The 25,063-nt window shown below is 45.1% G+C and overlaps 1 protein-coding gene across 1 annotated transcript in view; it reads left to right on the top strand.

Annotated features, from left to right (window-relative positions):
• The window catches only part of ZSWIM4 (zinc finger SWIM-type containing 4), a 29,615-nt gene extending 4,858 nt beyond the window's left edge, over window positions 1-24,757 (top strand). Inside the window, exons 2-11 of the mRNA XM_032238572.1 lie at window positions 8,323-8,679; window positions 11,763-11,911; window positions 13,999-14,149; window positions 16,470-16,649; window positions 18,628-18,942; window positions 19,875-20,012; window positions 21,265-21,519; window positions 23,032-23,169; window positions 24,229-24,386; window positions 24,575-24,757. Of these exons, the coding sequence (XP_032094463.1) occupies window positions 8,323-8,679; window positions 11,763-11,911; window positions 13,999-14,149; window positions 16,470-16,649; window positions 18,628-18,942; window positions 19,875-20,012; window positions 21,265-21,519; window positions 23,032-23,159 (1,673 nt within the window). The 3' untranslated portion in view covers window positions 23,160-23,169; window positions 24,229-24,386; window positions 24,575-24,757. The remainder of the gene's footprint in view (window positions 1-8,322; window positions 8,680-11,762; window positions 11,912-13,998; window positions 14,150-16,469; window positions 16,650-18,627; window positions 18,943-19,874; window positions 20,013-21,264; window positions 21,520-23,031; window positions 23,170-24,228; window positions 24,387-24,574) is intronic.
• Window positions 24,758-25,063: the final 306 nt, after the last annotated feature.

The following is a 25,063-nucleotide window of genomic DNA, read 5'->3' as shown; positions in this document are numbered from 1 at the left end:
GAAATCCCCAGTTCCTCTTGCATTGCAGCTATAAACTTGCTTAGTGGCTTTAAGCCAGTGTTTCTCAACCTTGGCGACTTTAAGTCCTGTGGACTTCAACTCCCAAAATCCCCCAGCCAGCATAGCTTTAGGGCAGTGATTGAGTGATTGCCAATGTAGTATCATGCCAGGGACCTACTAAATTTTATGTGCTCTCTTTTGAGTTTGGTTTGACATAGGAGCCTTTTGGTTTGATCCCATCTATCTTAAAAGTCATCATCGTCCCCCCCCCCCCGCCAGTTCCACTGGCTTTCAATGGAAGGCATGCTGGAGCAATCACACTATCCTGTTTAAAAGGAGGTGCATTTTACAAAAATACTTTGCCTCTGGAATTCTAAATCCCCCCCAAGCTAGCACTCCAAATGGAATCTTTTTTTTTTACAATTGCCCAAAATAAACTTTCTTAAAAGAAATGTATTCTACTTAATATGAAAAAAAATATGAGAGTATGCTCAACAAAATAAACTGCCATGAATTTGACACTAGTAGGGGTGAAAGAAGAGCTGATTACTTTTGCCCTATCAATTATCCTTTTTTACCCATTATAAACTGTGATGTATGGGGATTAAAGTCTCTGATGAGAAAGAAGCTCTTTGTCAGCTGCAAAAGCTTATTCTTAGGTAAAAATGGAAAAATAAGATTTAAAATATTTTGCATCAGGTCCGTCATGGTTTCTTCATACAATTTACACGGCATTTCTCTTAAAATTCAGAACTACACTCTCTCCCTCCCTCCCTCCCTCCCTCCCTCCCTCCCTCCCTCTCTCTCTCTCCCTTTCCCTCTCCCTCTCCCTCTCCCTCTCTCTCTCTCTCTCTCCAACTCAAGCCTGTGGATCTTCTTTAGGGTTTCTATAGTCTTGCATTACGCATTCAAATTATTCAAGCCTTACCTTGATGATACAAGTACTCTAAATGAGAGAAAAGCTAGTTTTGCAAGGCTGTTTACATATTGAATATTTTGAATACGCTGTGTGTTTGAAACAGATTTTAAAAAAACCTGGTAAAATAAAGTTAAAATATTAAAGGCTGATACTGCCCACTTTACAGTGCTTGTAAGAAGTTTTTTTAGGCCTGTTTTTGCACAACAGGACTTGCATAGAGTCAATTTCAAATATGCCCAGGGGATTCTTAATGCAGTTCATTGAAACAAGCTGGAAATGTATCATCCAAACATGGTTATTGATACTCCAATGAGACAGGAAAAAAATGAATCGCACTAACATATTATGATACTGCAAATGTTGCTCCTTGGAAGGGGAAAAAGAAAGAAAGACAAGGCTTTGCTCTAGTACCAAACCTTGGCAGTTGTTGACTATACTTGAGAAAATACTGATTGTTAATATAGAGTTGAAAATGGTGGTTTGATTTCAGGATATGTATGTATGTATGTATGTATGTATGTATGTATGTATGTATGTATGTATGTATGTATGTTTTATTTGTGCTGATAAATAAATAAAGGGAGACTAGTATAGATCTATTTCAAGCTATTTAGCTCTCATCAGCTAGCCATACCCTTACTGGGATTCAAACCTGGGCTATATTACATATTAGGCAGACGTCTTAGCCATTAAGCCACAGGCTCTGATCCGTTATCAGCTGAGCCAGGGAGAAAGGTATATATTTAAAGTCACAACCCCTGGTATGCCCCAATTATGGGAGGGTTAGGAGACTATCCAGACAGAAACCCAATATTTTTACTGTTGCCTTTGTTATATTTTGTGTTGTATTTGTGCTGATAAATACTAGTCTCCCTTTATTTATTTATCAGCACAAATACTATATATATATATATATATATATATATATATATATATGTGTGTGTGTGTGTGTGTGTGTGTGTGTGTGTGTGTGTGTGTGTGTGTGTGTATACACATACACACACACTCACACTCACACACACACACTCACATACAGTGGGGCAAAAAAGTATTTAGTCAGCCACCAATTGTGCAAGTTCTCCCACTTAAAAAGATTAGAGAGTGGCCTGTAATTGACATCATAGGTAGACCTCAACTATGAGAGACAAAATGAGAAAACAAATCCAGACAATCACATTGTCTGATTTGGAAAGATTTTTTTTTTGCAAATTATGGTGGAAAATAAGTATTTGGTCAATATCAAAAGTTCATCTCAATACTTTGGATTTATAACAATATAACATCCTGGATTTGACTTCAGGATTTGATTTCAGGATATATATATATATCCTGAAATGTATGTCAATTATAGAAAGTTAGATTTATTTCATCTCTAATAACACACAGTCCATTCTACATTTGGCCATTTTGCAAAATGCTTCCTCAAATTATACTATATAGTGGATCTCCTTCTAAACTGAAATCCTCGAACATAAATGTGCAAAAATTGAAATGGCAGTGTCTCAGACTTTTGTATGTACATAGTTACATAATCTGGTTTTAGATCCATTTTTTTTGATTATTTTGGAGCTTTCCCATCTCCAAAGGGTAACTGTAAGAATACAGAGAGAGGGCTTATAGCTGCCCTCCCCAATGTGGATATTGTACAATTCCAAATAATAAGCCTCTTGTCACAGCTTATTGCATCAGTTTTTCATACTTGGAGATAATCTTGTTAAAGGCCCCACTGCCAGCGGGATGTGCCCTTTCGTCTTAAACATTCCACTGTCTGTAAAAGTAGCAGTAAGACTCTGCAACTTTGGGGCAATGATTTTTAAGGCAGAAGGAATCATAATTATTTTACTGGTAGTTGTTGATGCAATTCTTAAGAATTTGAATTTGCAGATTTAAATGCCGTTTTAAAAATATAACCAAGATTTAAAAAGTTTGTACTCTTGGTAATTAAAATACACAATTCTCCAAATATCTCTGTAATACGTATCTCCATACCAAATAATATAATCAGTCTCTTCATTAGAATGAAACCTGCATTGTGAAGCTTCTATTTCTTTGCCAACAGAGCAGAATCCTAATACCACAGAATATTAAACTCTTGTTTCCTTTAGGAATGTACTCAGTAAATAACAGTAAGAACCACATTATGGATATTTTATGAGCAATTGAACAGTCATTATGTTTCTCACTTTAATTTTAAAATCTTATTTCCTGTTTCTAATTCTGTATCCTAGTGTTGGGTATGCAGCAGGGGTGGGTTGCTGCCGGTGTTAGTGCCAGTTCGCACCCGCGCACAACATGTCCGTGTGCCAGATGTGCCCTTGCGTATGTGACTGCGCAGAACCATTTACAATGAACTGTGCTCATGCAGTTGCTAAAATCCCAAATGGCGGTGGCCAAGCGACAGCAAAGGAACTGGTTTGGGGGCGTGGAAGGCTGGGTCGCTGCCGGTTCTGCGACCCGGGCCTGAATTCCGCTACTGGTTCGACTGAACCGGGCCGAACTGTCAGCAACCCACCTGTGGTATGCAGACTTAGTCATGTGCCATCTACTTGTTGGTCGTTTTTAACTATGTAATACAGTGGTGGGTTTCAAAAAATTTTGGAACCTACTCTGTGGGTGTGGCCTCCTTTGTGGGAGTGGCTTGCCGGCCATGTGACCTGGTGGGAGTGGCTTGCCGGCCATGTGTTTTCTCTCTCTCTCTCTCTCTCTCTCTCTCTCTCTCTCTCTCTCTCCTTCCTTTTGTCTCTCTGTCCCTTTTTTCTTTTTTTCTTTCATCTCTCACTCTTTCTTTCTTCTTTCTTTCTTTCTTTCTTTCTCTTTCTCTTTCTCTCTCTCTGTCAGTCTGTCTGTCTCTCTCTGTGTGTGTGGCAGTGGTGGGTTTCAAAAAATTTTGGAACCTCTTCTGTAGGTGTGGCCTGCTTTCCGGGTCCACTGGTGGAACCTCTTCTAACCGGTTTGGTAGATTTGACGAACCGGTTCTACCAAATAGGTGCGAACTGGTAGGAACCCACCTCTGATGTAATATGGTATCCCCCAAACAGATAAGTACAAAAGGATAGCTAAAGATATCAAGCTAGGTACAAAATGATTGAAATAATTCTTTTACTAAAATTGAATATTTCATAAATGTGATATTCAATTTTGTGAAATAAGTATTTCCACCTTTTGTTCATATTCACAACTCCCAGTTTTCTGGTCTAAATTTATTAATTGCATTTTAGTTTTTTAGTTGTGGGGTTTTTTTTGCATTATCTTGTGTTATCTTTTTGCATTTTTGCATCATCCTAGGCCCAGGGTACCTGCGAGACCACCTACTGCCACCGGTAGCCTCCCACCGTCCAGTGCGATCCCACAGAGTTGGCCTCCTCAGGGTGCCACAATGTCGACTGGTGACCCCCAGGGGGAGAGCCTTCTCTGTGGGAGCCCCTTCCCTCTGGAATGAGCTGCCCCCGGAGCTTCGTATAATCCCCGACCTCCGGTCCTTCCGACGCGCCCTAAAAAGTTGGCTTTTCCAGCAAGCCAGCCTGGCCTGAACAAAACAAAACAAATGATTGATTATTGTTAATTTTAATTTTAATTCTTTTAAAAAAATGTGTCATTGTTAATTTTAATTGGGTTTGGGGATATCCTATTTAATTTCTTTTTAACTTTTGTAGTATGTGTTTCTTTTAATGTTGTACGCCGCCCTGAGTCCTTGGGAGAAGGGCTGCATATAAATCGAATAAACCTCAACCTCTTCCTTATCTTAGCGTCCTTTGAATCCTTGTTCTGTAGCCTAAGTATGCTAGTTGGCTCCTTTCCCCCTCTTTCTCCTGTTGGAATTATTTTTCTTTGAAAACGGGTGACCAGAACTGCACTCCCGATGAGCTCTTGTGAGAGCCTATACAAAAATATGAACCCTTTCCAAAGCTTCCTGAAATTACCCCACCTTGGGTAAACCAAGAATGACATCCCAATACCTGGCAGCTTTATGACTCTGCTAACTCATAGTCACTGTGTGCCTGAACAAGATCCAGTTCTTTCTTCATTTGTTATTTTCATATGACCAGTTCTTTGCTAATCATTTAAAATGCGGTATTTCCAGAATATGTGGATTTCTTCCCATTTTTTTTAATTCTGCTTGATGAAATCACCCGCTCGCCTTCCTTATCCTAAATCCAGAGGGAAAGAAAACCCTATAATTTCCTGTCTTCCAGGTTTCATTATATTTCATCAATAAAATATTAGTCAAATTGGTCCCAAGGCTGGTCCTTTGAGGACATACATCTTCAGCTGGACTTTCCTTAGTATGAAGCTTCTTTGTTGCTATTTTAAGTTATTTCTTATTCATGTTGACCTGATGTCTTTCTGATGTGATAGAAAACACATACAGGTAAGGTAGTTGAGAACGTTGGAAGTTGATGTTCAAGGCATATTTTGAAATTTGTATTGTATTGGAAGAATAAACTAATGTACAAAACTTTTATTGGTGTAAATGAGTCTATTCCTAAGTATATCCATCTTGAAAAAAGTATTATTCAGGAGAAGAAAATACGTTAGGGTTCAATCCTTTATACACTCAAATACATCTAGTAGAAATTGTAATGGCATATAATTTTTGCAATTTTACACGCAAGATTCTTTTAGGGATATGCTATCTTTGCATTTTAAAACAGAAGTAAATGTCCAAAGATTATTTAAAGATTCCCATGTTACTGCATCAAAGTTTTACATATTTTTAGCACAACATAAACTATTTTAGCCATTGTGACTTTACCAATATTTAGTAATTTGTCCATAATTACCAATACCGTAAATGTGATCTCTGTTATTTTCATGTCAATCCCATTGAGCCAGTATGCCCCAATTTGAATTTGAATTTGAATGGATTTGTATGCCACCCAATCCCGAAGGACTCTGGGCGGCTTACATAAAAACAATTTAAAAAACCAGAAAATTTAAAATACAAGACAAGGCAGTTAAAAGAACACAACACGCACTCAGTTCTTAGTGGGGCTGGAACTCAATCAAGGGTCAACAGCCCCAGGCCTGCTGGAACAGCCAGGTCTTAGTAGACTTTCGGAAGGCCAAGAGAGTGGGGAGGGTCTGGATCTCAGGGGGTAGATCGTTCCATAGGGCCGGAGCGGCTACAGAGAAGGCTCTCCCCCGCGGGGCCGCCAGTCGACATTCTGTAGTCGACGGCACCCGGAGAAGGCCCACCCTGTGAGATCTTATCGGACGCTGGGAGGTATGTGGCAGGAGGCAGTCACGGAGATATCCAGGTCCTAGGCCATGTAGGGCTTTAAAGGTGATAACCAGCACCTTGAAGTGCGTTCGGAGACCAATAGGGAGCCAGTGCAGCTTGCGGAGGATAGGTGTCACATGGGTGTACCTCAGTACACCCAGTATCACTCGCGCGGCTGCATTCTGGACCAACTGTAGTCTCCGAACACTTTTCAAGGGCAGCCCCATGTAGAGCGCGTTGCAGTAGTCGAGTCTTACGAGGGCGTGAGTGACCATTTGGAGTGCCTCCCGGTCCAGATAGGGCCGCAACTGGTGCACCAGGCGAACCTGTGAGGTAGTCAAGTGGTGTTCTAATGTCAGCTGCGGATCCAGGAGAACACCCAAGTTGCAGGCCCTCTCTGAGGGGTGTAAGATTTCACTTGGAACATTTAAGTACAACCTAGATTTTGTTTTTTCCTCCCAGTGTGTTGTATTATAATGTATTATGCCTGGACTATGCTGGGATGAAAGTAATTTTGAAAGCCTTGGATCTCTGTTTTTCATGTCCATCATGAGGAGGTTGGTTACACTTGACTACCTCACATGTATCCCTTCTCTATTTATAGTTGTTCTAAATATAGCCAGTGATTCTCCTACCCCAGGGGTGCGGGAAAGGCTTACCTGGGTGTAAGTCCAGATCAGGTATGTTAATGTGAGTCACCCCTATCAGGCTGGCAGTACTAGCAAAGGATCCCTTTTTTTTTTTGAAATGACACAGCAGAGTTGGAGAGGTGTGGCCTTGTGCCCAACTGGTTTGGTGAGGGTGCCCACTTTCATCACGTATGACTCATCTGCTTGGTCACTGCAATCCAGCAGCCCCTCCTATGGCCTTATTCTCCACCCCTGTTATTTCGGTCTGTGATTTATCCATACCCCTTCCAGAAGTACTGGGTTGGAGACACATTGGAGAGGAGCTCCGAAAAAGACTTCCGATTGGTGGGGTTATGATTTCATCCTCCCGCTAAACCTCACCTCTAGCTAACCCGCTGGATTGACAAGACTGCCATGACTTGTTGATCTATAAATCAGGTCCAACCCCCAGCTAAGCCAAATGCATGTTGTGTTTTTTTTAACTGTTTTTGTTTCTCTCCCCTATTTGTAATTTTATCTCGTATTTGTAAGCCGCCCGGAGTCCTCCGGGATTGAGCGGCATATCAGCTCATTAAATTATGAATTACTTGCATCATGATTGAGCTATTTCCAAAGCAGTCTTGAGTCCCTTGTGGGTCAGATTCCTGGTCAATCTTTCAGTTTCTGTTCACTGCAGAGGTGGTGCTAATGCTTCTGTGAATGACTCTCCCAGCATGGACAGATTTTGTTATATTGCTTCAAAGTCCTAAGATTTGGCATCCTAACTATACCTCAGAATCCAACCCATCCATGCCCACTTTACTAGTAAAAGTAATTATGCTGCTATTCTTTCATGTCAGCCTTCTAGAGTTGTTTGGACTTTTACTGTAACGCGCTCTACATGGGGCTGCCCCTGAAGAGCGTTCGGAGACTACAATTGGTCCAGAACACAGCCGCGTGAGCGATATTGGATGTACCGAGATACACCCATGTTACATCTATCCTCTGCGAGATGCACTGGCTTCCTATCGGTCTCCGAACGCGCTTCAAGGTGCTGGTTATTACCTTTAAAGCCCCACATGGCCTAGGACCCGGATATCTGCGAGACCGTCTTCTGCCACATACCTCCCAACAGCCGATAAGATCTCACAGGATGGGCCTTCTCCGGGTGCCGTTGACCAGACAATGTCGTCTGGCGGCTCCCCGGGGGAAGGGCCTTCTCTGTAGCTGCCCCGGCCATATGGAACGATCTACCTCCAGAGATCCGGACCTTTCCCACTCTTTCGGCCTTCCGAAAGGCCACTAAAACCTGGCTATTCCGGCAGGCCTGAGGCTGTTGACCTCATGAATGAGGTCCAGCCCCGCCTAGATTGAGTGCATGAAGTGTTTTTTTTAAAAATCTTTTTTTCCCCTTTCTCCTTTTTAACTTTTATACTTTTAGTGTTGTATTCTTGTAAGCCGCCCGGAGTCCTTCAGGATTGGGCGGCATATAAATTCATTAAATTTGAATTTGAATTTGGATTTTGCTCCCAAGTTGTAGAGTCACTGCTTGTCTTCCTTCCTGAATCGCACAGGTTTCCACCTGAGTGGTATTGTGACGGAACCACCCGGCCCCAGCGAGCCAGAGCACAGTTATCACGTCTCCATCAGTTTTGACCGCTGCAAAATCACATCGGTTAGCTGCGCCTGTGACAACCGGGACATCTTCTATTGTGCTCATGTGGTGGCTCTGTCCCTGCATCGCATCCGGCACGCCCACCAGGTGGAGCTGCGCCTGCCTATCTCAGAGACATTGTCCCAAATGAACCGGGATCAGCTTCAGAAGTTTGTGCAGTACCTGATCAGCGCCCACCATACGGAAGTGCTGCCGACAGCTCAAAGGCTTGCTGATGAGATTCTGCTGCTGGGCTCCGAGATCAACCGAGTGCATGGTATGAAGTTGGGCTAGCCTTGGGTCCTGGGCAGAGGCAGGGAATGGCTGTAGTTATAAGAGCCGAGGTGGCGCAGTGGTTAGGGTGCAGTACTGCAGGCCACTTCAGCTGACTGCTATCTGCAGTTCGGCTGTTCAAATCTCACCGGCTCAAGGTTGACTCAGCCTTCCATCCCTTCGAGGTGGGTGAAATGAGGACCCAGACTGTGGGGGCGATATGCTGACTCTGTAAACCGCTTAGAGAGGGATGAAAGCCCTATGAAGCGGTATATAAGTCTAACTGCTATTGCTATTGCTAACTCCTTCGCTGCATCTTTATCTGTACTCCCACATCTGCCCTCACTTTCATATTTTGCAATTTCATGTGAGCCTTAAAACATAGGAACCACTCGTTTCTTGCCAAGGTGGCGCAGTGGTTAGGGTGCAGCACTGCAGGCCACTTCAGTTGACTGTTATCTGCAGTTCAGCGGTTCAAATCTCACCGGCTCAGGGTTGACTCAGCCTTCCATCCTTCTGAGGTGGGTGAAATGAGGACCCAGACTGTGGGGGCGATATCCTGACTCTGTAAACCGCTTAGAGAGGGCTGAAAGCCCTATGAAGCGGTATATAAGTCTAACTGCTATTGCTAGTTGGGGCTTCTAGCAGCCAGCCTTGGTTACTTGTCACCAGTGGTGGGATTCAAATAATTTAACAACCGGTTCTCTGCCATAATGACCAGCTGGGTAGGCATAGCTCGGTGGTCATGTGACAATGTGGCCAAGGCCAACTCACGTCGATGGGCGCTTCGCCTTAGCTGTTACAATACAATAAGGGTTAACCGGAGAGGCAGTTTCTGTAAGCAAGGCAATAAAGATCAGTCTAGAAACAACACCAGAATGTCTCCTTCCTGCCTTCCTTACAGGATTAGCCCTGGAAAGTGGGGGGAAAAAATAAATAAGATTTCTTTTAACAATCGGTTCTCCGAACTGCTTAGAAAGTTACCAACCGGTTCTCCCGAATAGGTGCGAACCGGCTGAATCCCACCACTGCTTGTCACCAACCTTGCGTGAAAGACTACATGAAAAAAAACAGAGGAAGAAATAACTCATTGCCAGGCTTCCTAATTAACAACTGAAAAAAGCCCCAAGTCTCAGTCATAAATTCCAATCAATCCTAGTCAACGCCGGCTGGGAATTCCAGAATGTGTTTAGATCTCACTATACCGGGGGGGGGGGGGGGGGGGGGCATCCTCAGGTTGCAGAAGCAATAAACAAATAGGCAAAGTGTCTTAGTTATAAACAGAAACAAATCTTTCATTGTGTAATAATACCATACTCCAATTAGTAGAATGGCGGGATACACAATCAGCATGCCATCACATTCTAGTGCCAACAGGTAATTAGCAATAGCAATAGCAATAGCAATAGCAGTTAGACTTATATACCGCTTCATAGGGCTTTCAGCCCTCTCTAAGCGGTTTTACAGAGTCAGCATATCGCCCCCAACAACAATCCGGGTCCTCATTTTACCCACCTCGGAAGGATGGAAGGCTGAGTCAACCCTGAGCCGGTGAGATTTGAACAGCCGAACTGCAGAACTGCAGTCAGCTGAAGTAGCCTGCAGTGCTGCATTTAACTACTGCGCCACCTCGGCTCTGTGAGTTAATCAGGTAATTCAAGGTAGCAAACTTATATTCCTTCCTCCTCCTATTTTTCCCACAAGAATCCTGTGAGGGGATTCGGCTAAGAGTGAGGGACTGGCCTAAAGTAACCCCACTGGCTTTCTTGTCGTAAGCGGGACTAGAATTCACAGTCTCCTGGTTTCTAGGCTGGTGCCATAAACACTAAACCAGTGTTTCTCAACCTTGGCCACTTGAAGATGTCTGCATTCGCTGGCTGGGGAATTCTGGGAGTTGAAGTCCAGACATCTTCAAGTGGCCAAGGTTGAGAAACACTGCACTAAACCAAATTGACTCCTGTAGCTCTTATCATTCCCTCTCAGAGTTATTGTAAGTTCCTACTTTTTATGATAAGCAAATTTTACTCAACTGCACAGATTGTGCATCTTCGATTGATTCCATTCCACCCTTAATAAACTTCTTAAAATGTATACAACTGTCCTTTGAGATAATCATGTACGGGTATGGCAAATACTTTCTCTTTATAGTGAAAATTTAAAGATTGATTACTATGCATCCCCTTCTCTGTGGAAGCATAATAATCATCCCTTGTTATTATTATGGGATAGTAATATACATTCATCAGAACTCATGTGAACAAAATATATTTTTCTCATTTGTTACAGCTTGACCTTTTTCAGGCTATTCTGCAAGTATAAAACCCCTACTGCTGCCTTAATCTTAGTAAAGTGATTCTGTAAAGCAGTAGCATCTTTTGGTCAGTTTCCCGCAGGTGCCTGAAAAATGAATAACATGCCAGAAGCACTTACCTCTTCGGAATCATTTTGGAAATACTTGCTATGTGTAATATCTAAGCAGAAATCAGGCCTGGTTAGTGCAGTAGACCACACACGCAGTACCCTCAAAATTAGGGGAGTATTAGAAGATTAGTAATAGGTAGCATCAGAGGTGGGTTCCTACCAGTTCGCACCTATTCGGTAGAACCGGTTCGTCAAATCTACCGAACCGGTTAGAAGAGGTTCCACCAGTGGACCCGGAAAGCAGGCCACACCTACAGAAGAGGTTCCAAAAATTTTTGAAACCCGCCACTGCCCCACCCACACACAGAGACAGACAAGACTGACACAGAGAGAGAGAGAGAGAGAGAGAGAAAGAAAGGAAGAAATAAATAAATAAAAAAAGAAAAAAGAAAGAAAAAGAGTGAGAGAGAGATGAAAGAAAAAAAGAAAAAAGGGACAGAGAGACAAAAGGAAGGAGGGAGGGAGGGAGAGAGAGAGAGAAAGAAAGAAAACACATGGCCAGCAAGCCACTCCCACCAGGTCACATGGCCGGCAAGCCACTCCCACCAGGTCACATGGCCGGCAAGCCACTCCCACAAAGGAGGCCACACCCACAGAGTAGGTTGCAAAAAAATTTTGAAACCCCACCACTGGGTAGCATCTAACGCTTTGGCCATCTCCTTCCAGGTGCTCCAGATCCCACAGCTGGTGCTGGCATTGAAGATGCAAACTGTTGGCACTTGGATGAGGAACAGATCCAAGAACAAGTGAAGCAGCTCCTGTCCAATGGGGGTTATTATGGAGCGAGCAAGCAGCTTCAGTCCATGTTCAATAAGGTAAAAACTCACATTCATTTTGTTACCCAGCCCGTCACTCCTTCTATTAGTAAAGCTGTGCCACTGTTCTTCTCTGCTGCGGTGTTGTTTGCCACACTGGAGGGCCGCTCATGTGTCCACAAATCACGTCGGGGTCACCAGTTGCGGCTTTTTACGCTCCTGATGAGCCGCTTACGAATGAGAAGAAAGACACCAGACAAATGCTTTCTCGGGATGAGACTTGGCCCCGAGCAATGCCCGGGGGGGGGGGGGGGGCTCTTTTATTAGTTCCAAACAAAGAGAAGGTATATACAATGACATCAAAAGGCGCATGATTTAACTAAGTCCAATAATAATGTTGCAGCGTGGCAGAAGCTTCATCTCTGGGGTAGATGAGAGGTGGGGGGAAGTGGGGGAAGAGGTGGTGGGGGGGGGGGAAGAAGTAAGCAGCTCGCATTCCTGTGTCCGTTTGAAGTACTTGCTAACATGCCAGATGCTAGAGGCTGGTACAGAGGAGCACTTTAATTTTTTATTTTTTATTTTGAAAATAATGGGATTTTATTCTGGGATTTTTAAAATGAAATATGATAATGAGGGATATCAAATGTACAGAAAGGAGATACGTACAGACAATTGTTTCAATGCTTCAACACAACACAATCCTCAATAAAATGAAGGTTACTTGAAGGTTGCTTTCTTAACATCCCATAGATCCATCTTATCTTACAACGGTCCTACTTCTTCTTCCCTCCCTCTTTCCTTCCCTCGTTTCTTCTCTCCTACTCCCCTACTCCCCTTCCTTCCCTCCCTCCTTCCCCTTCCCTCCTTCTCTCCTTCCCTCCTTCCTTCCCTCCTTCTTTCCTTCCCTCCTTTCTTTCCTCCTTCTCTCCTTCCTTTCCCCCTTCCTTTCCTCCTTCCTTCCCCCCTTCCTTCTCTCCTACATTCCCTCCTTCCTTCCCTCTTTTCTTCTCTCCTTCTCTCCTTCCTTCCCTCCTTCCTTCCCTCCTTTCTTCTCTCCTTCCTTCCCTCCTTGCTTCCCTCCCTCCTTCCTCCTTCCTACCCCCCTTTCTTCTCTTTGAGCACTTTAATTAAAAGGAAAGCTTTACATATTGCTAAAAGGAATGTTTTACACATCATGGTACCATCCATCCCTGTGCCTGTGTTTTCAGGCAGCTAAAAGCTGCCCTATACACATCCTGGTAATGGATCCCAACACTCTGCTACCACGGAGCAAGGATCTTTGTGTCTCGTTGTGGAGATAACACCACCCTGTCAAAAGGAAGATATTTCCAGCAGAAGACCATTGGGGCTTTATCCTTCAGGGGTGACGTGGAAGTCCCAAGTTTGACTCCCTGTAGATGTTGGGTTGAGGCTGCTTCAGGGGTGGGGTTTCAGGCGGTTCGCGGCGGTCCCCGCGAACCCATTGGTTGGCGAACCCGGAAGTAAGTAACTTCCGGGAACACCGAAGGGTCCACGCTCCCGCCCGCGTTTCTTACCCGGTTTTGACGAGTTCTGTGCTTCCACGCATGTGCAGGACGCATACAGCGCCTGCGCGATCCTCCAGGAGCAGCTGGAGCATCGCACAGACGCTAGTACGCATGCGTGCACTGCGCGCATGCATGAGGACGCCGCCGGCCCCGTTCCAACTGAACCGGTTGGAACGAACGGGGCGAGAAACCCACCCCTGGGCTGCTTAGAGACTTGGAATGAAGAGGCAGCCTGCATTAGGAATATGACCTGAAAATTGTCCATCTGCATGTTACTAGGTGGTTTTAAAATGTAAGGTTTTTAAATACTAAAACATCTCACTTGTCAGTGCAGCTAGAAAAGAGAAGTCAGGCTCCACTTGTAGAGATTTCCACAGTGTTTCAACTATGACTTTATGGTGGCCTTTTCAAATGTGCTTCCTCCAGATCTGTCAGATTGTAATTCCGTCACCCTTAGCAGCATGACTGCGTCTTCTGGAGATGCTAGGAGCTTCACATCTGGAAGGCAGCCAGTTGTGGGAAGTTAGTTTGCTGTTTTGATAGACTGCAAAGTTTGCTTAAAGGTTTTTTTTGGGTGGCGGGGTGTCTTCTCCTATTGCCAATTTCTGTCTTTTCCCCCAGGTGCGGGAAATGCTACGAATGCGAGATTCCAACGGGGCACGGATGCTCATCCTGATGACGGAGCAGTTTCTGCAGGATCCGCGCCTGGCACTCTGGCGGCAGCAGGGAGCAGGCATGACCGACAAATGCCGGCAACTCTGGGATGAACTCGGTAGGTGAAGTGCTTGCCCGAAAGGATGGATGGATGGCCAAGGCTTTTCACGACATTAGGTGAATTTGGTAGGCTGATACAGAATTGAGATTCTTGTTTTGAAATGCAAGTTTGCAGAAGTTTGAAAATAAAGAGCCTGAAAACCAAGAAAATCTGGTTGCCGCTAAATAGATGGTGCTTAATTAGCAATAGCAATAGCAGTTAGACTTATATACCGCTTCATAGGGCTTTCAGCTCTCTCTAAGCGGTTTACAGAGTCAGCATATTGCCCCCAACAACAATCCGGGTCCTCATTTTACCCACCTCGGAAGGTCGGAAGACTGAGTCAACCTTGAGCCGGTGAGATTTGAACCACCGAACTGCAGCTAGCAGTCAGCAGAAGTGGCTGCAGTACTGCACTCTAACCACTGCGCCACCTCGGCTCCTCATTCACCCGATAGCATGTGTTATAAGAACGTTTTTCTTTTTTTCTTATTTTTCTTTTTTTATTTTCTTATAAGAACGTTACTGATTAATTCTACACTCCAGTTAAGCTTTCCAGTTGGAAAAAAAAAATCCTGCTTCTTCCTTCAGTCACTTACGAGAAACACTTTCCCCCCCCATAATTTTAGATTTTGTGGGAAAGTTTCAGGGAGTGACTGAATGATGCTTGAACTCTTGACTTGAGAAATAGCCGTACCAGACAGGAAAACTGGAGACAAACCCCCAATCACACAAACCTTCAGGAGCAGTAACACGAGGGTGATGGTTTTCATCACACGATTATTAATGGTTGTCTTATCAAGTCTTAAAAACTAATCCATAGTAAAATGCAAGCTTTCTAGCCATATTTTTTTTTAAAATACAGAATCGTATTCCAGTACTTCTTATGCCATACAACCCAAATCCTATCTTTCTATATCATTATGTGGGATGGAAAAGGAAAAAAAAACATGTCATTTCATAGCTGTGCCAGATCTGAGCCACCATTCCGCGGACAGAATTTTGCCCTGTCCAAGAGGCTGAATTCTAACTTGTCTTTATTTAGAGAAAGAAAGTGTGTGTACAAGAAGGAGAGTGGCAGAGAGATATTTACATCTGCTTTTACTCCAGGAATTAAGGGTGGCATATATAATCCTCCCTCCCTCCTATTTACCCCATTAGAAATTCTACAAGATAGAGTGAGAGTGGGTGGAGCCCAGAGGTGGGTTCCTACCAGTTCGCACCTATTCGGTAGAACCGGTTCGTCAAATCTACCGAACCGGTTAGAAGAGGTTCCACCAGTGGACCCGGAAAGCAGGCCACACCTACAGAAGAGGTTCCAAAAATTTTTGAAACCCACCACTGCCACACACACACACACACACACACACACACACACACACACAGACAGACAGACAGACAGACAGACAGACTGACAGAGAGAGAGAAAGAGAAAGAAAGGAAGAAATAAATAAAAAAAAGAAAAAAGAAAGAAAGAGTGAGAGAGAGATGAAAGAAAAAAAGAAAAAAGGGATAGAGAGATAAAAGGAAGGAGAGAGAGAGAGAGAGAGAGAGAGGGAGAGAGAGAGAGAGAACACATGGCCGGCAAGCCACTCCCACCAGGTCACATGGCCGGCAAGCCACTCCCACAAAGGAGGCCACACCCACAGAGTAGGTTCCAAAATGTTTTGAAACCCACCACTGCCACACACACACACACACACAGAGACAGACAGACTGACAGAGAGAGAGAAAGAGAAAGAGAAAGAAAGGAAGAAAGAAAGAAAGAAAGAAAAAGAAAAAAGAAAGAAAAGTGAGAGAGAGATGAAAGAAAAAAAGAAAAAAGGGACAGAGACAAAAGGAAGGAGAGAGAGAGAGAGAGAGAGAGAGAGAGAGAGAGAGAACACATGGCCGGCAAGCCACTCCCACCAGGTCACATGGCCGGCAAGCCACTCCCACAAAGGAGGCCACACCCACAGAGTAGGTTCCAAAATGTTTTGAAACCCACCACCTGCCATCCATTGCGCCATTATCTCCAAGGCGGGACTTGAACCAGATTCGCCTGCCCTAATCCAACATCTTAACTATTACACCACACTCTTCTTTCTCTTATTGTTAGCTTTTTGCATCTTTCTTCTGATGACCAGCCTTCTGAATCCTGCTGCAACTTTACTAAATAGTATGCTACTTCTTGAGTATATGCTCCTGAATGGGCTCCCCACCTCCCCCAAAGAAATTGCCCTGTCAATGGTCTGCTTAGTTTTCACACCACTGTTATTTCATTTAGACTGCAGCTTTGGCTCTGCCCATGACTTTGTGCCTATGCTCACCCTCCTTTTTACACTCTTTTGTTTCGTAGGTGCATTGTGGGTATGTGTGGTTCTGAGCCCGCATTGTAAGCTGGAAGAGCGGGCAGTGTGGCTGCAGCTTCTTAAGAAGTGGAATAAACTAGACATTTGTCCACTGGAGGAGGGTAACTACTCCTGTGACAGTGTTGGAATCAACAGCAGCTTGTCATCGAATCCAAATCGCAGCCCAGGTAGGAAAACGCACACTAGAGTTTCTAAGCCTTCAATACTGGCTCCAACGCACTCCATAGGTAGCTCGGTCAGGGATGTTACCTGCAAGAAGGAAATGAAGTTGGTCCACCTTATAAGAAGGTCGCCTAGATTTGTCATGTACATAAAACAGTGTTTCTCAACCTTGGCAACTTGAAGATGTCCGGACTTCAACTCCCAGAATTCCCCAGCCAGCATTCGCTGGCTGGGGAATTCTGAGAGTTGAAGTCCGGACATCTTCAAGTTGCCAAGGTTGAGAAACACTGACATAGAACATTATTATACTGTTGTTATCTAACCAGTAAACTTGAAGAAAGAAGAATTAAAACAAAATCTAATGTTTTTCTGAGGAAAAGATTCCATATATTTTTAATATCGAAAGCTAAGTTTTCGTTTTCCTTTTCAAAGATTTACAAAATCAGATGAACTTGGGATATAGTTGTAATTATACAACCGCCCAGAGTTAATGAGAGTCGGGTGGCATAAACATTTTAATAAGAATCTATCTTATTTATTTATTACTTAATAAGATTTGCTTGACGATGAGATGGGCAGCACATAAATTTAATCAACATTTATTATTTATTATATTCCTGTATTTATTAAATCAGTGTTTTTCAACCTTTTTTGTGCAAAGGCACACTTTTTTCATGAAAAAAATCACGAGGCACACCACCATTAGAAAATGTTAAAAAATTTTAACTCTGTGCCTATATTGACTATATATAAAGTAATTTTCCCACGGCACACCTTACATTATGTCACGGCAATTGTTATATATATGTATGTATGTATTAAGTGTTACAACCCCTGGTATGCCCTTTATTTATTTATCAGCACAAATTAAAAACAAACAAACAAACATATATGTGTGTGTGTGTGTGTGTGTGTATGTGTATGTATGTATGTGTGTATATATATATATATATATATATATATATATATATATATATATATATATATATATATATATTTATTTATTTAGTGTCACATATAATATATATATTGTATTTGAGCTGATAAATAAATAAAGGGAGACTAGTATAGATCTCTTTCAAGCTATTTAGCTCTCATCAGCTAACCATACCCTTACTGGGATTTGAACCTATACTATTCTATACCAGTCTCCCTTTATTTATTTATCAGCTCAAATGCAACAAAAATGTAACAAAGGCAACAGTAAAAATATTGGCTTTCTGTCTGGATGGTCTCTTGTGATGAGCTGATAGACAGAGAAAGGAAGCAGTAAGCTTCCTCCCATATTTGGGCATACCAGGGGTTGTGACACTAAATACATGCATACATGCATACATACACATACACATACACATACATATACACATACATACATACATACATACATACATACATACATACATACTGTGCATTTGTGCTGATAAATAAATAAAGGGAGACTAGTATAGATCTATTTCAAGCTATTTAGCTCTCATCAGCTAGCCATACCCTTACTGGGATTCGAACCTGTGCTGTAAGGGTATGGGTATGGCTAGCTGATGAGAGCTAAATAGCTTGAAATAGATCTATACTAGTCTCCCTTTATTTATTTATCAGCACAAATCAACACAAATGTAACAAAAGGCAATATTAAAAATAATGGCTTTCTGCCTGGATGATTTTCTGGGGTGAGCCACAGAGAAAGGAAGCAGTATGCTTCCTCCCATATTTGAGCATACCTGGGGTTGTGTCACTATACACACACACACACACACACACACACACACTTTTTATTTACTTGTTTTTGTGTGTGTGTGTGGGTGTTTGTGTATTTTTTTTTAATTTTTTTTCTTCATTTCTGTGTATGGTAAATTGCTTACTTTTTTATTTTATATTAGTCTACATATACATAGTTTAACACTGGACCAATGAATGAAGGTATTTGGGAAACTAAGATTCCGTAGCTTTTCCAACCTCTGCTGTGTCTGGTTTCTCCCTTGGCAGCCGCTGCTCGACAGACCGTCTTTGGCCGCGCTATCAAGGCAGCTGAGCTTCGTTGGGGGGATTGCCACCTGCAGAAGATCCTGAGCAGCGACTGCTACGGCGTCTCTTTGAAGAGCGGTGGCGACAAGCTGGGCTTCGACCCCCAAGGCCATCCACTCTGGCTGGGCGATGCCTTCCCCATGGCCTGCGCCCGGGTTGATGCCTTGCGCTCCCACGGCTACCCCCGCGAGGCCTTGCGCCTGGCGGTGGCCGTCGTCAACGCCATGCGCTTGCAGCGGCGTCATCAGCTGGACAGCTACAAGCAGCAGAAGAAAGGCAAGACTGGCAGGCAAAGAAAAGGGGGGGCGCGTAGGGAGGTCAGTTTAACGGCATCTCCAAGGAAAGGTTTTTGGAGCCTGGGGAACCCCAGAGCAGTGGTGGGTTTCAAAAATTGTTCGAACCTACTCTGTGGGTGTGGCCTCCTTTGTGGGAGTGGCTTGCTGCCCATGTGACCGGATGGGAGTGGCTTGCCGCCCATGTGACCGGATATGAAGATGCCGACGACACTTGTCAGAACTACCTTAAATTACCCCACACACAGCACTGGCCTGCATAAGAATAGGATGTAAACTTGTTTTTTAAAAGGCATCTTTGGTTTGCGTTAAAACAATTTCAACACACGCAATGTTCTGATTGCACCACAAACGCAGTAGTCATCCTTACCTTTCACAGAGGCACTGAGTTTTATAAACATGAGCATGATAGTGTAGAATAATCATCTCCAAGGACCAGTGGTGGGTTTCAAAAAAAATTTGGAACCTCTTCTGTAGGTGTGGCCTGCTTTCCGGGTCCACTAGTGGAACCTCTTCTAACCGGTTGGGTAGATTTGACGAACCGGTTCTACCGAATAGGTGCGAACTGGTAGGAACCCACCTCTGCCCCAGAGCTATCCCTGAATACGTGTGGGTATCTCACTCCAAGGCTGGGCTTCAAAGGGGATGTATAGGCATGACTTGTTTATGTAAAGAAGCAGAGAAGAAAGAATGGCTCCTCGTAGTTCAAAGTGATGGGTGATGAATTTTTCTACTTTAGTTTCATACTTTATTCCTCTAGTGGTCATGGATGCATTCATGTGGGGTTTCCCCTCCCTCCCCCTTGGCTTTCCAGTGTAGAGAATTGTTTTCAGATGCCAGATCTGGAGCTGGTGAAGTCACAGCGTGTGGATTGACTTCTGAAGACTCATGTTCTCCCTTTTTTCTCCTCCTCAGAGCTCCTGCACAAAGGCACAACCAGCATCACCAACTTGGAAGGGTGGGTTGGGCACCCCCTGGATCCCATTGGTTGCCTCTGCCGTACCTTTCTGGAGGCCTGTCGAATGGATGACGAGGGGCTCGTCCTGTTTCCAGGTATTGTGGGGTGAACAAGGAGACCAAGTGCGGCAGTGGTGGGCTTCAAAAATTGTTCGAACCTACTCTGTGGGTGTGGCCTCCTTTGTGGGAGTGACTTGCCACTCATGTGACCGGATGGGAGTGGCTTGCCGCCCATGTGACCGGATATGAAGATGCCGACAGACACTTGTCAGAACCACCTTAAATCACCCCACACACAGCACTGGCATGCATAAGAATATGATGTCAACTTGTTTTTTAAAAGGCATCTTTGGTTTGCGTTAAAACAACTTCAACACACGCAATGTTCCGATTGCACCACAAACGCAGTAGTCATCCTTACCTTTCACGGAGGCACTGAGTTTTATAAATAGGAGCATGATAGTGTAGAATAATCATATCCAAGGACCAGTGGTGGGTTTCAAAAATGTTTGGAGCCTCTTCTGTAGGTGTGGCCTGCTTTCCGGGTCCACTGGTGGAACCTCTTCTAACCGGTTCGGTAGATTTGACGAACCGGTTCTACCGGATAGGTGCGAACTGGTAGGAACCCACCTCTGAAGTACGGGGTTGAAATAGCCAGTCCTTCCCTAGAGCTGTGCTCCGTTTATATGGCAGTCGTAGCCTATACCCGCCACTCAAAATTTGCAGAGGTTTCCTTATTAAGGACTGCTTTCACTTGTGGGAAACGGTTCAGAACTTGCTGGAGTGAGGAAAGGTGATCGTTGTATGGAGAAGTGTCATTGTGCACATTGAGGTGCGTCTGCGCAGGAACGCCGTACTTGAATAAGTTCCGGTTTCAGGGAAGAGGATGTCCACATGTCAGGGAAGCTGTGGGTCTATTGCTATCGGTTTCCTGTTCTCCATTCAACTGGACCTACCAATAGGTCTGTTTCTCCTAGTCGGCCTCCTCCGGGTTCCGTCTACCAGCCAATGCCACCTGGCTACTACCCGGGGGAGGGCCTTCTCTGTGGCAGCTCCGGCCCTCTGGAACGAACTCCCCGCAGAGATTCGGACCCTCACCTCTCTCCAGGCCTTCCGGAAAGCCGTCAAAACCTGGCTTTGCCGGCAGGCCTGGGGTTGATGAGTTCCCCTCCCCGCTCGACCTGTGTGGTTGTGTGATTCTTGGCTATTTTAACTATGTGTATTGTGTTCTATGTTCCCCCTTTTTCCCCCTTTGAGTTGTTCGCCGCCCTGAGTCCCTTCCGGAGAAGGGCGGCATACAAATAAAATTAAATCTAAATCTAAACTGCCCTCTGTTTCCCCCCTCCAGATTCTCCAGCGGAGCCCAAGAAGGCCCTGTATCAGCACATCCCGGTGCCCTCGAGTCCTGGCGAGTCGTATTATATGCTGGCCCTGGAGGTGGCCCTGCTGGGGTTGGGGCAGCAGCGGTCCATGCCAGAGGGCCTTTATGCACAGGATAAGGTGGTGCGCAGTGAGGAGCAATTAATTGGACTTCTAGACGAGATGGAGCTCGACGAGCGGCTGGTTCCTGTGCTTCGCAAGCAAGCGTCCTTGTTGTTGGATGGTTAGTGAAGCAGGCCGAGGCCCCGTTGCTCATGTATTCTGGAGATGAAATGCCTTGTCTCTAAAGACAGGGAAGGAGGCACCGGGGGAAAAAGAAGAGTCCTTTCTTTTTCAAAGGAACTGGGTAAAATGAGTTTTAGGAGTGAATAGGAGCCCTTCATGGTATTGGACCTGGGTACTTGAGAGACCGCCTGCTGCCAATTACCTCCCAAAGACCCGTTAGATCACACAGGGTCGGCCTCCTCCGGGTTCCGTCCACCAGCCAATGCCACCTGGCTACCACCCGGGGGAGGGCCTTCTCTGTAGCAGCTCCGGCCCTTTGGAATGAACTCCCCGCGGAGATTCGGACCCTCACCCCTCTCCAGGCCTTCCGGAAAGCCGTCAAAACCTGGCTGTGCCGGCAGGCCTGGGGTTGATGAGTTCCCCTCCCCTCTCGACTTGTGTGGCTGTATGACTCTTGTGTATTTTAATTACGTGTATTGTGTTTGTATCCCCTTTTCCCCTTTTGAGTTGTTCGCCGCCCTGAGTCCCTCCCGGAGAAGGGCGGCATACAAATAAACTAAATCTGAAATCTGAAATAAGTTTTCAGAGGTGCGATCCTTTTCCAGACAATTTGAGAATGTTCTCAAATGGACACAAAAATTGCACCTGGCTCACTAAGAGACAGCATGTTCCTGCTCCCCATATGCAACGAGAGCGCATCTCACCTTGGCTCAGCGTAAAAATGGCAAGGGGTGCTTGTATTCAACTTCTGTCCGCAGGGCCTGGACCTGGTTACTGCAGGGAGATATAAGTGACCGCCTACTGCCACATACCTCCCAGCGGCCAGTAAGATCCCACAGATTGGGCCTCCTTCGGATGCCGTCAGCCAGACAGTGTCGGCTGGCGGCTTCCCGGAGGAGAGCCTTCTCTGTGGCTGCTCCGACTCTTTGGAATCAGCTACCCCCAGAGATCCGGACCTCACCCACTCTCATGGCCTTCAGGAAAGCTGTAAAAACCTGGCCGTTCCGGCAGGCCTGGGGCTGTTGACCACACTGTTGAGGTCCAGCCCCGATTAGAATCAATGTATGTGGTGTTGTGATTTTAAACTGTCTTTTTTCTCTCTCTTTTTTTTGTAAGCCGCACGGAGTCCTTCGGGATTGGGCGGCATATAAATTTTGAAAATAAATAAATAATAAATAAATAAATGATGTCAGTGGTGGGCCAGGGCCAGATTTTGAAAAACTAACAGAATGAAGAGTTTTGGTAGTTGAGGATGTGTTGACTTCTTCCAAGAACGTTCTGCACAAGAGGGCTTGTGGGATGCTTTTTCTGTCGGGCTGGGTGTATTCACAGAACGGCGGGGGAGTATTGGTAGGTCACAACCAATGTCAACAGGGTCCATCATCTGCTTAAGGGCTACTCGTCCCCTTGGCAGATTGCTGTCCTTCTATGGCCCAGGCCTCTGTTTGAATGCTTTGAGTTGGGTCGTAGTACTGTCGATGTTCATCATCTACATATCTGTTTCTCCTAGGAGGGCCTTTCAGTGGATTTGGCGAGGTGGTGTTCCGCGAGAGTGTTCCCATGCATACTTTTGCCCGCTACCTCTTCACTGCCATGCTGCCCTATGGACCCCGAGGTTGGCTTAACCGTTGGCGTTGAGAGCCATGAGGTACTCATATCCCCTCCTCCTGCCGTGCTCTCCTTCCTCTACTTTTCTTCCTCCATATTTACCACTTTGCTATGCCTCCGGGTGCGATTCAAGGTACTAATTATGACCTTTGAAGCGCTTAGGCCCAGGATACCTGCGAGACCACCTACTGCCACCTGTAGCCTCCCACCGTCCAGTGCGAACCCACAGAGTCGGCCTCCTCAGGGTGCCATCGGCCAGACAGTGTCGGCCAGCGACCCCCAGGGGGAGAGCCTTCTCTGTGGGAGCACCTTCCCTCTGAAATGAGCTGCCCCCGGAGCTTCGCATAATCCCCGACCTCCGGTCCTTCCGACGCGCCCTAAAAAGTTGGCTTTTCCAGCAAGCCTGCCTGGCCTGAACAAAACAAAACAAATGATTGATTATTGTTAATTTTAATCGAATTTTTAAAAAAATGTTATTGTTAATCTTAATTGGGTTTGTTTTTTGGATATTCTATCTAATTTTTTTTTAAACTTTTGTAATATGTGTTTTTTTTTAATGTTGTACGCCGCCCTTGGGAGAAGAGCGGCATATAAATCCAATAAACCAAACCAACCAAACCTAACCTTCCCCCACTATAGGCCTTCCTCCTCCAGTCTGCTATTTCCAGCTTCTGCTTAATGTTGCAGATCACTGGCTTGGGAAAGATTCCTTCTGTGGGGCTATATCCTGGGTCTGATTCCCATTCCCTTCTCGTTAACCGCTTTGTCCGTGGAGATTATCTTTCCCTTTCTGAGGCCTGCTCATTCCATCCGTTGTGGCGCAATGGTTAGGGTGCAGTACTGCAGGCCACTTCAGCTGACTGCAGTTCTGCAGTTCGGCTGTTCAAATCTCACCAGCTCAGGGTTGACTCAGCCTTCCATCCTTCCGAGGTGGATGAAATGAGGATCCAGACTGGGGGGGGGGGGGGGTGCTGGCTCTGTAAACCGCTTAGAGAGGGCTGAAAGCCCTATGAAGCGGTATATAAGTCTAACTGCTATTGCTATTGGTTGATTTTTAGAATGGTGGCAGCGTAACTTGTCTCCGTCCCATTCTCCGTAGGCTTCCCGTGTTGGAGACTGTGTTACCAGCCAATGACATCCTGCACCAGAATCCCCTGGACTCCATGATGGCCAATCGCTTCCCCCGCTGGTTTACCTTGGGTCACCTTGAGACTCGACAGTGCGAGCTAGCCTCCGCTATGCTTACAGCTGCTAAAGGTAGATCCCATCCTGGTGGGGAGGTCAGAAGTCAGAGGTCTAGGGCTCCCGACCTCTTCCCTTCCAAAAGCAGAAAGGGCTTGTTCCTCAGAATGGTCAGTTGGAAGTCGGGGGGGGGGGGGGGGCTGTCTACAGCTCCATGTCAGGCGTCTCTCATACGGTGGTCTTTTTATTACGACTCCCTGCAGGTGACCCCAATTGGCTGCGCATGGTCCTGGGCTCCATCCAGCAGAATATCCATTCCCCGGCCTTGCTGTTCAAACTGGCACAGGATGCCTGCAAGACTGCCACGCCAGCCAACACTCCTCCAGATACCACCTTGCTTAACATCTCTCTGGAGCTTGGCTTGCAGGTGAGGGTACACCTGAGCAAAATTGTGCCTCTGATTCTTCGGGAGGGATTCCCTAGGGCAGAGGAGGGTTCCTGCCAGTTCGCACCAGTTCGGTAGAACCAATTCGTCAAATCTACCGAACCGGTTAGAAGAGATTCCACCAGTGGACCCGGAAAGCAGGCCACACCTACAGAAGAGGTTCCAAATTTTTTTGAAACCCTACACACACACACACACACACACAGAGACTCACACAGAGAGAGAAAGAGAAAGAGAAAGAAAGGAAGAAAGAAATAAATAAAAAAAGAAAAAAAGAAAGAAAAAGTGAGAGATGAAAGAAAAAAAA

Source organism: Thamnophis elegans, unplaced genomic scaffold, assembly GCF_009769535.1.
Source record: "Thamnophis elegans isolate rThaEle1 unplaced genomic scaffold, rThaEle1.pri scaffold_321_arrow_ctg1, whole genome shotgun sequence".
In the NCBI taxonomy this organism is placed as follows: Eukaryota; Metazoa; Chordata; class Lepidosauria; order Squamata; family Colubridae; genus Thamnophis; species Thamnophis elegans.
The sequence above is the reverse complement of the archived record's forward strand: the minus strand, read 5'-3'. Positions and strand labels throughout refer to the sequence as shown.